This window comes from Neoarius graeffei, chromosome 18 (assembly GCF_027579695.1).
Source record: "Neoarius graeffei isolate fNeoGra1 chromosome 18, fNeoGra1.pri, whole genome shotgun sequence".
Classification (NCBI taxonomy): Eukaryota; Metazoa; Chordata; class Actinopteri; order Siluriformes; family Ariidae; genus Neoarius; species Neoarius graeffei.
Window position 1 is genome coordinate 47,538,684 of NC_083586.1, and position 14,567 is coordinate 47,553,250.

General features: G+C 43.2%; 1 protein-coding gene across 1 annotated transcript in view; it reads right to left on the reverse strand.

Annotated features, from left to right (window-relative positions):
* Window positions 1–14,567, reverse strand: part of vps8 (VPS8 subunit of CORVET complex) — a 414,958-nt gene that overhangs the window by 224,975 nt on the left and 175,416 nt on the right. Inside the window, exons 26-30 of the mRNA XM_060898945.1 lie at window positions 13,153–13,272; window positions 8,882–8,953; window positions 8,334–8,453; window positions 7,534–7,590; window positions 1,748–1,830 (exon numbers count right to left, since the gene is read on the reverse strand). Of these exons, the coding sequence (XP_060754928.1) occupies window positions 1,748–1,830; window positions 7,534–7,590; window positions 8,334–8,453; window positions 8,882–8,953; window positions 13,153–13,272 (452 nt within the window). The remainder of the gene's footprint in view (window positions 1–1,747; window positions 1,831–7,533; window positions 7,591–8,333; window positions 8,454–8,881; window positions 8,954–13,152; window positions 13,273–14,567) is intronic.

Sequence of the window (14,567 nt, forward strand, 5' to 3'; positions counted from 1 at the left end):
CAAGATGGCGGCTGGAGGGCGTTCCCCGGAATGCCGTGACATCAGTGAAAACTATCTATAGAATGAGCAAGCTAAACAGAGCGCAGAGGAGCTGAAACACCGCGAAGCAAACAGACGCACGGTAGTTACATCGGAGATGACCATTTCTAGCAAAAAAAAACCCAACCAAAAGGAAGTGTTCTAGGACTACATATTCCATCGGAGGCACTGGTGTGTGCAAGGTGACGTTTCTCTTTCTGATGGGGTAAGTTTATTAATCTAAGGCTGTGTGGTTATTTTTGCATGTAACGGAGAGTGTTGTGGTTTGGTTACATGAAACTAGCATTGTGTTAGTTATCATCGTGCTATCTTTCTTTCTTACGGTGTGAGTAATTTTTCAACCACAAAACGTTAAAGTATACTTTAGGACTTATTTTTGTACTTCATAATTGTTTTGGGCATACTTTGCATGGAAGGAAAATTGACATGGTGATCTTTGTTTACATGAAAGTAGCATCGTGCTTAGCCTGGGCCCACCCATCCTAAGTGTGACGCAACACGGGGGGCTGTTGCGAACTTAGTCTGGCAAGGCAAGCTATCTCCAGCTCTTCCAAGCTCCCGAAAAATCGGAAGCCAATCAACTTTGAGCATCTCCAACGGCCCTGGGTAGAGGCGTGTTCAAGGCAGTGACGTAGTAGAACTGCGACCGGAAGCCATAGATTGTTTACAGAATCTATGCCGGAAGCGCTTCATTCACTAGAAACATTACGAACATGGAGCAGCGGCAAGCCCTTGACACAGCGGTAGATGCTGTACTGAAAGCATTCAACGGGAAGTTCTCATTGAAAACGGAGCAAAGAGCAGCCCTGGAGGTATTTATTGAAAGGAAGGACGTTTTCGCCTTGCTCCCGACCGGCTTCGGTAAGAGTTTAATCTACCAGTTAGCCCCGCTGGTAGCCAAATCAATGGGGCTCAGCGAGAATCCTATCGTTGTGGTCGTCTCGCCTTTGATCGTGCTATTATCGTCCTCTTCCTCTTCAGCGCCTCCTTCTTCTTCCTGTTACTCAAGCAGTTTCCGTTGCGTCACATACGTCAGAGGAAAGAGTGATGTGATTGGTTTAAGCTTCGTCACAGCCTTTTCTGGTTTCGACCAGTAGCAAACTGAGGCATTTCAGGGAGGCGGGTCAACCACGCGCTTTGGGAAACGGTTGGGCTTAATATCTATGCCAGACCAATGCTCGCAGAGCTTTGAAGTTGCGTTAGCCAGACTACATCGTGCGAGCTAGTAGGGGGTAGGGCTTTCCTTAATGTCATGCAAATGAGCACCATTATGTGCCCTCCCTGCACCCAGAGTAACTGAGAAGGAAAACTTTGAGGGCGATTTTCTCCCTTTCCTGTTTTAAGAGGTATGCGCGTTCAAAAGGCCACACATTCTTTAAATACTGTCAGATCTCCACATGGAAGGCATCACTGGAAAGCTTAGAAACTGTACTTTCTGAATCTGTCAATAACTCAAAATGCCCCCGGGCTGACATGTGTCTCTGGATTCCGTGATCGGACACATTTATAAATCTGTTTACGTGAAGCGTCCACTGATGCTCCTGTTACTTCCTGTCGGATTCCAACCCGAGCTTGAAATGAACTGAACTGATCTGATAAGTCTGCCTCTTTTCTATTTAACATTTAATACATGATCAGTGGAGTATTTCCTTCATCGGTTTAAAATCGGTGTTGTGTGACTCCGTCAGCTCTTTGACTGAACACTTACAATTCTGCCTTTTCTGCCAGGCTGAGGAGACGCCCCTCGTCGAACTGGACCATCCCTCCGACCTGCAGCAACTCCAACAGCACCTGCAACGACACACAGTGCTGTGAGAAAGTCACCGGACCCCATCAGAGCCGTTTCAGAGCCGGGCCTGTTTATGTATTTATCAGCACACAACAGAAGGGCTTAAGGTTTAAAGAAAAAAAAAGGATTCAATTTGTGGCGGTGGGATTTGATGCGCTTTGAAAACTGAACAGCGGGAGATGAAAGGGAAACGCTGGTCCAGCCGAATACCACGACTGTCCTGCCGTTTCCACCAACAAGTTGCTGGGGCTTATTCCTTAGAACAAATTTAGCTATCCGCATATCAAAATTTCCATCAGACAATACGATGGATTATATTATCGAAAGAATACAAAGTGACAGAGAACGTGCTTACGGGAAAGTAATCAGTGTCGAGGTGGTGTTATGTGGCTCACTGCGAAGCGGAGTTCGTGTTCGAATTATTTTCCTTCAACAGCACAGCATGAAATGTTTTATTCCTCTTATACCACAGGGATTTGCCAACTTATACATTCTGACGTAATAAAGAATGACGCATCATACTTTATCCATTTGGAGTTACAATAAAAAGTGCATATCACGGGTAAATTCAGGAGCAAGATCAATGGAATTCTCCTGTTTTATATTAAACTTTGGTCAAATATCTGTCACATTTTGTGCAATTTTTTTACCTTGCGCAATACCAGAAAAATTCAGTTGAAATCAAGCCATTTGAGGCGAGTTGGTCCGCCTCTGAAAAAACTTGGCATTTGGATTTCCCGGGAAACACTGATTTTCGTGACGTCGCGTGCGGGACGCCTCCCTCTGAATCCTACGTCAGCGCTGGTTTGTTTATGAGAAAACGACCTGGTGGTTTTCTGCAAATTTCTTCAACGTTATCGCGTAATTATTAAAATGGTTAACAGATGTATCGTAGGAGGGTGTAGCAACACCAATCTTGATGGGATTAGTACTCATCGTTTCCCAAAAGACCGGACAATGAGAGAGAAACGGGAGCGCTTGGTCTACACAGGCTGTGCACTGAAACCGTGCAAAGCTCGCGCAGCCTGCTGGCGCTTCCGCAGGTAACGTCACGAATCTGGCTCCAGACTCCCTTGGGATTTTTCCAGACACTTTGTTATTTTATTTTTTTCTGCTGTAGACAGATGGCCTTGTGCAAAATGCACTTTAAATGTTGCACAATGTTGCACAAGTGTTAATCGCAGACAATTTAAAAGAATGATAAGCATTTAATAATCTACCAATAGAATAAGACAATTTAAAGCTTGAAATTAGTTTTTAAAACGTCCTGAAATACACTACCGTTCAAAAGTTTGGGGTCGCTTTGAAATGTCCTTATTTTTGAAAGAAAAGCACTGTTCTTTTCAATGAAGATCACTTTAAACTAATCAGAAATCCACTCTATACATTGCTAATGTGGTAAATGACTATTCTAGCTGCAAATGTGTGGTTTTTGGTGCAATATCTCCATAGGTGTATAGAGGCCCATTTCCAGCAACTCTCACTCCAGTGTTCTAATGGTACAATGTGTTTGCTCATTGCCTCAGAAGGCTAATGGATGATTAGAAAACCCTTGTACAATCATGTTAGCACAGCTGAAAACAGTTGAGCTCTTTAGAGAAGCTATAAAACTGACCTTCCTTTGAGCAGATTGAGTTTCTGGAGCATCACATTTGTGGGGTCGATTAAATGCTCAAAATGGCCAGAAAAATGTCTTGACTATATTTTCTATTCATTTTACAACTTATGGTGGTAAATAAAAGTGTGACTTTTCGTGGAAAACACAAAATTGTCTGGGTGACCCCAAACTTTTGAACGGTAGTGTACGTTTAATACTTTTATATTTGGTTTACGGTAATTTCGTAATACCAGAAACCGAAATACTAGATCAATTTGACTACATTCAGGATATATTCACTTGCCAGGCTTGTAGTACTCAAATCCGACTCGTGCCCTAATATTAAGGACTCGTGACTCGACTCGGACTCGTGTATTAACTGCATTCAGACTCGTAAATTGGACACTCGGATTTTTTCTTTATTTTTTTGTAACATGCTGCCATAATTTGGCACAAGATATTTATATCTACATTAATTTTTGTACTAATTACGTGCAAGAGTGTCACACTTGCGTGCCTTGGCGTGTGCATCAGATAGACTCTCGGGCACAATCTGGACAGCGCAAGCGCCAAGTGGACTCTCATACGCGTGCCGTAAACGACTCGCACCTGTGTACGATTAAAGCGCAATCGGCACACCTGTATAAAAACTGTGAAAACACACTTACTTTGCGAAGTATTGAGTTGCATTGCTGATACATTACCGAGCCTTATTTCCTTGTTTGGTTTCCTGATTTCCTGTTTCTCGTTTTTGATTCTGCCAAGTCTACGATAGCCTGTTTGTGCCTCGCTCGACCTGTTGCCTGTTTCACTGTTTTACGATTTTGCCAGCCATTCTGGATTGTTTACCATCTTCACTTGTATAAATAAACACACCTGCTGCACTTACGGCCGTCTCCCAACCATCTCTGACAGAATACTTCACACTCCCTGACAAAGAGAAGCACATTCACCTGTTCATACATCATGTTCAGGAACAAACTAATGTTAATGCCGCTAAAACAGCCACCGCCAGATGGTGCGGTTGGAGTCTTGTCCTCGGACTCGAGTCAGATCAATAGTGGACTCGACTCGGACTCAAAATTTTTTTTAATGATTTAGACTTGAACACTGGGGACTCAAGGCTGGACTCGGACTCGAGGTTTAGTGACTCGACTACAACACTGTCACTTGCTAACAGGCATATTTAACAGTTATTCCACGAAATCGAGTCGTACATGAACTGATAGCCAACGAGGCACGTAGCACTGAGATTGAGTGGAATAACTGTTTTATTCTCTCCACATTCACTGGATTTTGAGAAACGGAGCATTTTTATTTTTTGCAAATTCAATAAATAAAAAATGTTTATACAAAACGTCCGACAAAATCATTTCCGCTTAGAATGTAAACAAACCGGCAAAATGACAGGAACAATTTGTGAAAAAATGCTATCATAATAATTCTTGGAGGAAAAAAAAAAAAAGATACGGTCTCACCATCAAATACTTTCATTCCATATTTTTTTGCTTTTTTTTGTATTTTTGGGGGTTTTGTTTTTGAGTAGAGTTTTTATTTCGTCCTCGGTTGGTTGAGCAACAAGTGCCGCCATTTTGTTTTTCTCTACTCACGGTATATGAGCTGATATCCTAGTAGTAGAGTAGCCAATCAGAGCGCACGACTGCTCATATCCAGAGAATGTGGATAGAATAAAACGATATATCATGTGATGATGAATCGTGATACAAATTCATGATGATTCGAATTGATAACGAATCACGATCATCACTACGCTGCGTAATTTCTTAGTTTTTCCGAGCTGTAACTGCATTGTTTAGACAGCAGAGGGCACAATAACGTATCGTAGCAAGAATGCACGTGACATGACTTCACCCTCGGCAGAAGTAACACAGCTCTATTGCTCCAAAAAGGCACCAAAATTTAAAAAAAAAAAAAAAGATGTAAAATGGGAAACAGTTGTTCTGTGATTGACTGTACAAATATTTAACAAGAAATCAGAGCTCTTTTTTTTAACAGACTGCTGAAAAATGAAGAAAAGAGACGCAAATAGAGGGAGAGCAAATGTTCATAAATGTTTAGTAAGAAAAGGCCTATTTGTTATTAACTTTTTCATTCTAAATAAAAGCAATATTTTAGTTAATAAGCTATTTTATTTTTTTCGCGGTGCGGTTTTCATCAAATCCTGCGCTCTGATTGGCGAGCGGGTCCGTATCCTATGGTATAGACCCTGGTTATGGACCTCTGGCGACTTGCTCATTCACAACAACAACAAACATAGTAGCAATTTTTGTCAACATTTATCTTTTTGATAAGATTTATTCATAAGATTTTTTTGGGGGGCTTTTTTCACCTTTATTGGATAGGACAGTGTAGAGACAGGAAATGAGCTGGAGAGAAAGACAGGGAGGGATCGGGAAATGACCTCAGGTCGGAATCGAACCCGGGTCCCCGGATTTATGGTATGGTGCCTTAGTCGACTGAGCCACGGCGCCCCTATTCATAAGATTTCTATCAAAAATCTTATACATTTTGCCAGCATTTCTCAGGAGAATATCATTAATTTTACAGCATGGATAGCGATAAAGACAGTGTTCACAGCAAAAGCGAGTTTTACCACCCTGAGGAAGAAGAAATAAAAGAAAACATTTCAGGAGAAAGCTAAAAACCTCTAACTGTTGCTAACGCCGAGTAAAAACATGGCTGAATCCTGAATGACTCAATTTTGTATAAATAGGGGACTACATAGGCGGCAAAATGTAGTTTTTTTTTCCTGCCATGGAAGTGCACTTGTATACCGAGGAGGAAGCAATTTGCATTACAGCCGTGAATGAGGATTCAAAATGGCGGCTCGCCTCGGTTCGGTTTTCCCTTTCGGGCGCTCTCGTTTTCTGTTAGAATTTGGTAAAGAAAAAAATAAATATATTATTTACCAGCTTAAGGTCGGTCCGTATGGTGAAATACCATGACCTCGGCCTTGAATACTGACCTCTGCCCAGAGGTCACGGTATTTCACGATACGGACCTCCCAGCTGGTAAATAACATTTATTTTTTTCGTGGTCCAAATCCTGCACTCTGATTGGCTGGCGAGCGGGTCCGTATCCTACGATACGGACCCCGGTTACGGACCCTGGATACAGACCTCTGGCGACTCGCTCGTTCACAATAACAACAAACATAGTAGCATTTTTTGTCAACATTTATCTTTTTTTTAATAAGATTTATTTATAAGATTATCAAATATCTTATAAATTTTTGCCAGCATTTCTCAGGAGAATAGCATTAATTTTACAGCATGGATAGTGATAACGACAGTGTTCACAGTGAAAGTGAGTTTTACTACCCTGAGGAAGAAGAAATAAAAGAAAACATTTCAGGAGAAAGCTAAAAACCTCTAACTGTTGCTTACGCCGAGCAAAAACATGGCTGAATCCTGAATGAAGTGCACTTGTATACCGAGGAGGAAGCCATTTGCATTACAGCTGTGAATGAGGATTCAAAATGGCGCCTCGGCTCGGTTTTCCCTTTCGGGCGCTCTCGTTTTCTGTTAGAATTTGGTCAAGAAAAAAATTCATTTAATTATTTACCAGCTTAAGGTCGGTCCGTATGGTGAAATACCGTGACCTCGGCCTTGAACACTGACTTCGGCCCAGAGGGCCTCGCTCGGTACTTTCAAGACCTTGGTCACGGTATTTCACCATACCGGACCTTTACAAATGTGGGTAAATAATTATTGTTGGTTATTAATAAAATGACACGAAAGTTTGTTTTTTTTATTGAACAAAAGGAATATTTAAGCTGATAAAGAATAGAAAAATAAATGTTGCATTTTTGGTAATAAAATTTTCTTCATCTAATTTTTTTTTTTCAAAAATATCACGGAAAAATCGAATTGTGATCCCAATATCATGAATCGAATCGCCTTCTGAATTGGATGAATTGTTGTATGCCTACTTGGTTTTTTTTTTCTTCGGTAATCACACTATATGCTTGGATTTCATATGACGTCTAAGCCTTTCTGCATATATTATATAAATAAATTAGTCAATAAATATTAATAACGTGAATAAACGTGAACTTCTGTCATGAGTCCAGTGAATAAGTCTTTACCTGCTGCCGCTCCGTGTGTCTGGAATCATCATCTGGACTGCACAGGAACTCCAGAACCTGCATTCAACCAGATCTTGGTTAAACAACTTCCAACACAAACCACATGACGCTGTGTTTAACGTGACCGTACTGAGCTCCGTGTTGAGTCGGTGCAATGACGAGTTTCTCAAGATCAAAAGATTAAAGTGATCTACAACACCAACGACAAAGTGGGAAAAGATTTACAGCTGCTTTCCGACAGCGCCAGTCTCAACTCCTCTCGGCTTAGTGCGAGCCCACCACTTCCAAGCACGAAATCACTTTCACACCTCTAACAAGATGGAGTTATTTTTACGGTGAGCTGCTAATTGCTTTGGAGTCGTCACTCGCCACATTAATGCCTGCTGCTGTTTCTGATAAACATGATGATGCATGCTGTAATGTGCGTAATCCTACTACTGGGTGTCACTCAGAAGAGTTATGGGAGTGACACACGTGCAGCGAGACCCAAATTGTGCACAGATCACTATTAAATCCTTTCCAGAAGCTGCACGAAGATGGCGTCTAAGCTTGAGAGTTTGAATCCGGCCTGATGGCCCCTCTATGGATGGAAGGCATAGTCTCGCTGTCAATCACAGCGACGTGAGCCAATCACGGGCATCTCTGATCCCCATGTATGCGGAAGATGGCGGATAGCCATCACAAAGCGAATCTGACTTGTGACAAGTAGCGATCACATGACTCCATAGTAGAAGCTTCCAATCGACCTCTCTCGTATGTATATAGATTGCAATGCGTGAAAAATAAGAATAAAAGGTCACCTGATCAAACAACTTCCTGTTGACGAAGAGGGTGTTGTCAGGTTTAGCTAGCTGCCGAGCGAGAAAAGTGAACAGGCAGCCCACCTGGGACGGGGTGAAGTCTGAGTTATCCACCATGACCTGCCCAAAACACACACACACACACACACACACACACACACACACACATTTTTCATTAAAAAGCTGTGACTAAAAATAACTTTCCACTATTCATGAGTGATCGGAAGAGGAGGGAGAGTATGAGAGGAGCTGGAGAGGAGAGAGAGAAGGCGGGCTGTGAGTAAAGGATGTGGGTTGAGCTATAATCAGAGCGTTTGAAGGAGGAGGTTTGAAGCAGCAGCTGAGTCCGACTGTACGAGTTCCTGTGCTGATGAAGTGATTGCATTTAGCTGATTACCGTCCCGATGATGACAGTGAAGACACACAACAGACAAGTGTGTGTGTGTGTGTGTGTGTGTGTGTGTGTGTGTGTGTGTGTGTGTGTGGGTGGGTGGGGGGGTGAGAACATGTGATAAAAGGCAGTAAAACGAAAAGAATGATGTCTCTACCTTGAGTAAAATGTCCACAATCCTTTGCTGGTACTCCAGAGCCTGTTTGTCGTTCTTAAAATCCTCAAATGTCTGAAACAGACAAAAAAAAAACCTGTTAAAGTGATGGTTTTACCAGTAATAGACCGTACACCATTTTTCCACTACACAACTGATTAAATTTGCTTCTGACATCTTATCTGCGGGGTGGCACGGTGGTGTAGTGGTTAGCGCTGTCGCCTCACAGCAAGAAGGTCCGGGTTCGAGCCCCGGGGCCGGCGAGGGCCTTTCTGTGTGGAGTTTGCATGTTCTCCCCGTGTTCGCGTGGGTTTCCTCCGGGTGCTCCGGTTTCCCCCACAGTCCAAAGACATGCAGGTTAGGTTAACTGGTGACTCTAAATTGACCGTAGGTGTGAATGTGAGTGTGAATGGTTGTCTGTGTCTATGTGTCAGCCCTGTGATGACCTGGCGACTTGTCCAGGGTGTACCCCACCTTTCGCCCGTAGTCAGCTGGGATAGGCTCCAGCTTGCCTGCGACCCTGTAGAAGGATAAAGCGGCTAGAGATAATGAGATGAGATGAGATTTTGTCTCAGGCGGCATAGCACTGTCGCCTCACAGCAAGAAGGTTCTGGGTTCGAGCTCAGCGGCCTACGGGGGCCTTTCTGTGTGGAGTTTGCATGTTCTCCCTGTGCGGGTTTCCTCTGGTTTCCCCGACAGTCCAAAGACATACAGGTTAGGCTAATTGGTGGCTCGTAGGTGTGAGTGTGAATGGTTGTTTGTCTCTGTGTATCAGCCCTGCGATGACCTGGCAACTTGTCCAGGGTGTACCCCGCCTCTCGCCCATAGTCAGCTGGGATAGGCTCCAGCTTGCCCACGACCCTGCACAGGATAAGCAGCTACGGATAATGGATGGATGGATTTTGTCCCAGAGATTAGTTATTTCTATGGCATGGCCACTGATAGCTACCTTGTGTTATTAAACAACAAAGTAAAATGTATAACTCTTGATATGGTGAAGCTTTCTTTAAACAGACATTTATTTAACTTTTTTTTTTCAACAGGATCTCCAATTTCCGTGCTTTGTAATAGTCAGAGAGAAGTTTCCCATCATCGGGTAGAGTCTTCAGGATGGAGGAGGTTCTTGCTTTGCGTTTCTGTCAGTAACATGACAAGCTACCGTAAATGTTTTTCAGGGCTTGATATTAATGGTAACCCGACTGTCCGGGACAACTAAACGTTTGGTCCGGACAAGTCAAATCCACCACATCCGCCTGTCTGATGGGACGAGTTGAATCTCATCTCATCTCATTATCTGTAGCCGCTTTATCCTGTTCTACAGGGTCGCAGGCAAGCTGGAGCCTATCCCAGCTGACTACGGGTGAAAGGCGGGGTACACCCTGGACAAGTCGCCAGGTCATCACAGGGCTGACACATAGACACAGACAACCATTCACACTCACATTCACACCTACGCTCAATTTAGAGCCACCAGTTAACCTAACCTGCATGTCTTTGGACTGTGGGGGAAACTGGAGCACCCGGAGGAAACCCACGCGGACACGGGGCTCAAACCCGGACCTTCTTGCTGTGAGGCGACACCGCTAACCACTACACCACCGTGCCGCCTAATAATAATAATATTCACTGGTTTTTTTCATGGTCCATCAGATATATTCCATCCAGCTACTCGTCTTCGACTCGTTCAATATCATGCTAGCTGAATGGAATATATCTGATATACCATTCAACGCCAGCCAATATTATTTAAATATTTCACGGGAATTTTACGACAGTGTCGAACTCACTCGCAGTTTGTTTTCATTCACAACACGATTCTGTCCCCCTTATCACGTCCAACTTGTTTTCTTTCTTTCGGTTTCATTTCTTTACATTAATTTATACTTTAAGTTTTACCGGGTTAATCAAGATATAACTTTATTTCCTCCAGAAGCTTTGAATTTGGGTGAGTCTAACTCTTAAAACTGCAGATCAGATAATGGCTTATAACAATACACGCACACACACCATAATGGGACACTGAATAGTTGTTTACTGTTACAGGTAAAGTTTGAGTTTTATTGAAAAATTATAAATCATTAAAGCATAATGATCATCATAACTAGACCTGCTTTTTTTGATAAACTTTGTTATTCACTTTCCTTTCACTGAACTAGTAAATACATAATTATGGTCAGGACGAGTGAAACATCTTACTGCTTGTCTGACTGCATGAGGGGATTAAAAAGTTAAAATGTCGAGCCCTGTTTTTGTTTTATTAACTTGAACAGAGAAAAAAAAAAGAGACGTGAGACTGAAGGAACATCTGATTAAGGGCCTGTTTACACGAGGACGCTGTCAGGTAAAAACGACTAAATATTTTATCAGAAGTGCCTTTCGTTTACACGGGGACGGCGTTTCCGAGGCTGAAAAACGGATAAAATTGAAAACGCCTTCCAGAGTGGATAAGTTAAAAACAGCCCCCGTTGCATATCCGTCTAAACTACCCAATACGCGAAACTCTGCTCGGATCTGCTCACGTCGGGTACGCGTTTACGTCATACATATGTCATACACTGTACATGCCAGCCCGGGAAGTAAGAAAGTAAGTAAAAAAGTAAGAGCATGTCTGATTACATCGATCCAACGGACCTTCAAGCTGCTCTGTGTTTTAATGCAGTAGATGTGTTTTCCTGCTCACCCGCCCGGCTGGAGCTCCTCAGTTTGGTGTCGCCAAGTTACAGGCACGCGCGCGCCGCCTATTCAAGCCGCTCGTGAAACCATAAACCCGAGACTGAAAACAAAACTAGCAGCCGAACGGGTTTATTTTGCTGAGATGGACACTGCCTTTTCTCTTCTTCACCGAAACAAGAGTGAGTGTTACTTAATAAAGGCAGATTAAAAGAGTTTCGGTTTGCTCCTGCTCCTCCCTCGAGCACTACAGTACCTCAGCCGGACCGGTGTTCTGTAAAGTTATCCTAGCAAGTTCTCATACAGACCGTTTTATTATTCAAAACAAGTCATTACAAATTATTTGACTCGGCCAAAGACTCGACCAATACGCACAAAACATAAAAATCGGCAAATGCGTGAAATTCTCACCGATTTTCTATCAGCCCAGCTGATCGGTGGGACAAAACTACTGTTAAATTTTCCTACCCTCCTGGATTTCGCGCATGCGCAGTAGGCTTGGTAGGATAACTTGACAGAACAGCGGCGCAGATGTGCAGATCAGACAAGACGGAAGATGTTGCGCATGCGTGCAGACATAGCGGAGACATTTATGCGTCACCGTATAGACGCAGATTTCCTCCTTGAAAACGGTCGTGTAGACGCGGAAAAAAGTGAGAACGAAAACGGACTTTTGCGTTTTTGTTTTATACCGTCCCCGTGTAAAGTGGGCCTCAAGCTGCTGTAATGCAAGTAACAGCAGGAACAAACCTCTATAAATAAATGTAACTACAAATGGATAAAAAAATGAAATAATCTGCATTGGTTATTTTCCTATAGCAGTATATCCCATTATAGTTCATTCCTTACTTAAACTCTTTTGTCTTAAAGCTTAATTCAACAAACTAATGAACTATAAATTGCCTAGTTTTGCTTATAAATTAATTACAAGCTTTGATACTTCTATGCAAACTGCGTTATCATCCAAATCACATCTCACTTCAGGCCACGCCTGCAACTCCAGTCTGATGCTCGTTTTCATCCCAAACTATGTGCTGAGAAAACACGATTTTATCTTCAAGTTGCTGATACTGTTTTTTGTTTTTAACTCTTTAGTGCTTGGTTGTTCGATGGTTATCTGGTAGCGATGCGTTAGCTACATGAGCCTGGGAGCTCCTTGGCTGATGGACTGATGGCATGTGCACATCTCATCTCATTATCTGTAGCTGCTTTATCCTTCTACAGGGTCGCAGGCAAGCTGGAGCCTATCCCAGCTGACTACGGGCGAAAGGCGGGGTACACCCTGGACAAGTCGCCAGGTCATCACAGGGCTGACACATAGACACAGACAACCATTCACACTCACATTCACACCTACGGTCAATTTAGAGTCACCAGTTAACCTAACCTGCATGTCTTTGGACTGTGGGGGAAACCGGAGCACCCGGAGGAAACCCACGCGGACACGGGGAGAACATGCAAACTCCACACAGAAAGGCCCTCGCCGGCCACGGGGCTCGAACCCGGACCTTCTTGCTGTGAGGCGACAGCGCTAACCACTACACCACCGTGCCGCCCAACTGTGTACATGTGTGGCTTTAATGAAGTTAGCGTTTGATGCGTACCAGTGCCAGAACGTTAAGAAACTCGCGGGTGTCGAAGTGCAGCAGGGTCCGGATATACGGATACACCTCTTCCTCCTGGTTGGCCTCTAACGAATGCAGGCGAATCAGGAACTCGAACACCTGAAACACATTCAGTAAAAAAACAAAACACTTGGTAACATGTACACACCCTAAAGACCTTTAATTTAAAAAAATCTCATTTTGTCCATAACGCAGAGTGACTAATGAAAAGAAAAGAAAAAAAAAAAACCTTTCCACAACTAGTCTTGTGTCCTAACAATTTAAAGGGGAACTGAAGTCATTTTTAAACATTGCTTTATTTCTTAATTAACGTGTTATTCAATTACGTTTTCGGTTTTAGTAACCTCATATCATGACTTATATTGGCCTATTCTATTACACTTATCGGCCTTTTCGGTTTTTAGCCACGTTGAACGTAGTTCGTTTGGTCCACAGAAGGTGTCGCTTATCCGCGCGATCTTCACGAGACTTGTGCGAGACTTCAAACGTGAAGTGTCAGCGCCGCCATTTTGAAAACTGTTTACACAGCGGCCAGATCGCCGTATCATTCCAATTTAGATTAATTTCGAGATTTGCCAGCTTTATCAGTGATGGAGTGTCGGTCCTGTACGCTGTGGCGTGTGCACCTGAAGGCGCGCCTCGGGCTGCGCACGTACTGAGTGGACTCCAGCACACGCGCCGTGAACAAGGCGCACCTGAGCTTAATTAAGGAATTATGTTTTTGCCTATTTAAGGACTGTGCTGATGCATTTGCGTCACGAAGTATTACGATATGCATGCACGCATTACCGAGCCTTTCTACCTGTTGTCTTGATTTCCTGTTTCTCGTTCTTGTCCTCGCTTAGCCTTTGATGTACTGTTTGCGCCTCGACTGACCCTTTAGCCTGTATTCTCGTTTTTGATCTCGCCTGAGTTTTGGATTGCTTGCCTGTGTATATATTGTCTCACTGTATATATATTCTGCACTTTATTAAACTGTATACTTCTGCACATACATCCGCCTCCCTCGCGTACGTGACATGGAGATTATTCCACACGACTTCGAACCAACGTGGAGGAGAGAAGAGTTGGAAAGACGACAGGATAAGGACGAGTTCGTCGCGCTGGTGTTTACGTCATTACTGTCGCACAATTAAAACGTGCCAGATCAGGCAGCTGGTGGGTTTTCAAAATAATAAATACATGCATGTATTTTTGTGATCAATACATATTATACTGAGCGCATTTCCCACGTAATCCTCACTAAGGTTTAGGACAGCACTACAAAATGGCGTCCACACTATATAGTGCCCTATATAGTGAGTCGGGAGCGATTTCAGACACAGGGAAAACTTCCGGCTTGATTACATCAGCATTCAAAAGAGGGCGAGCGCGTCTTTTGACGGTGTTGGCAG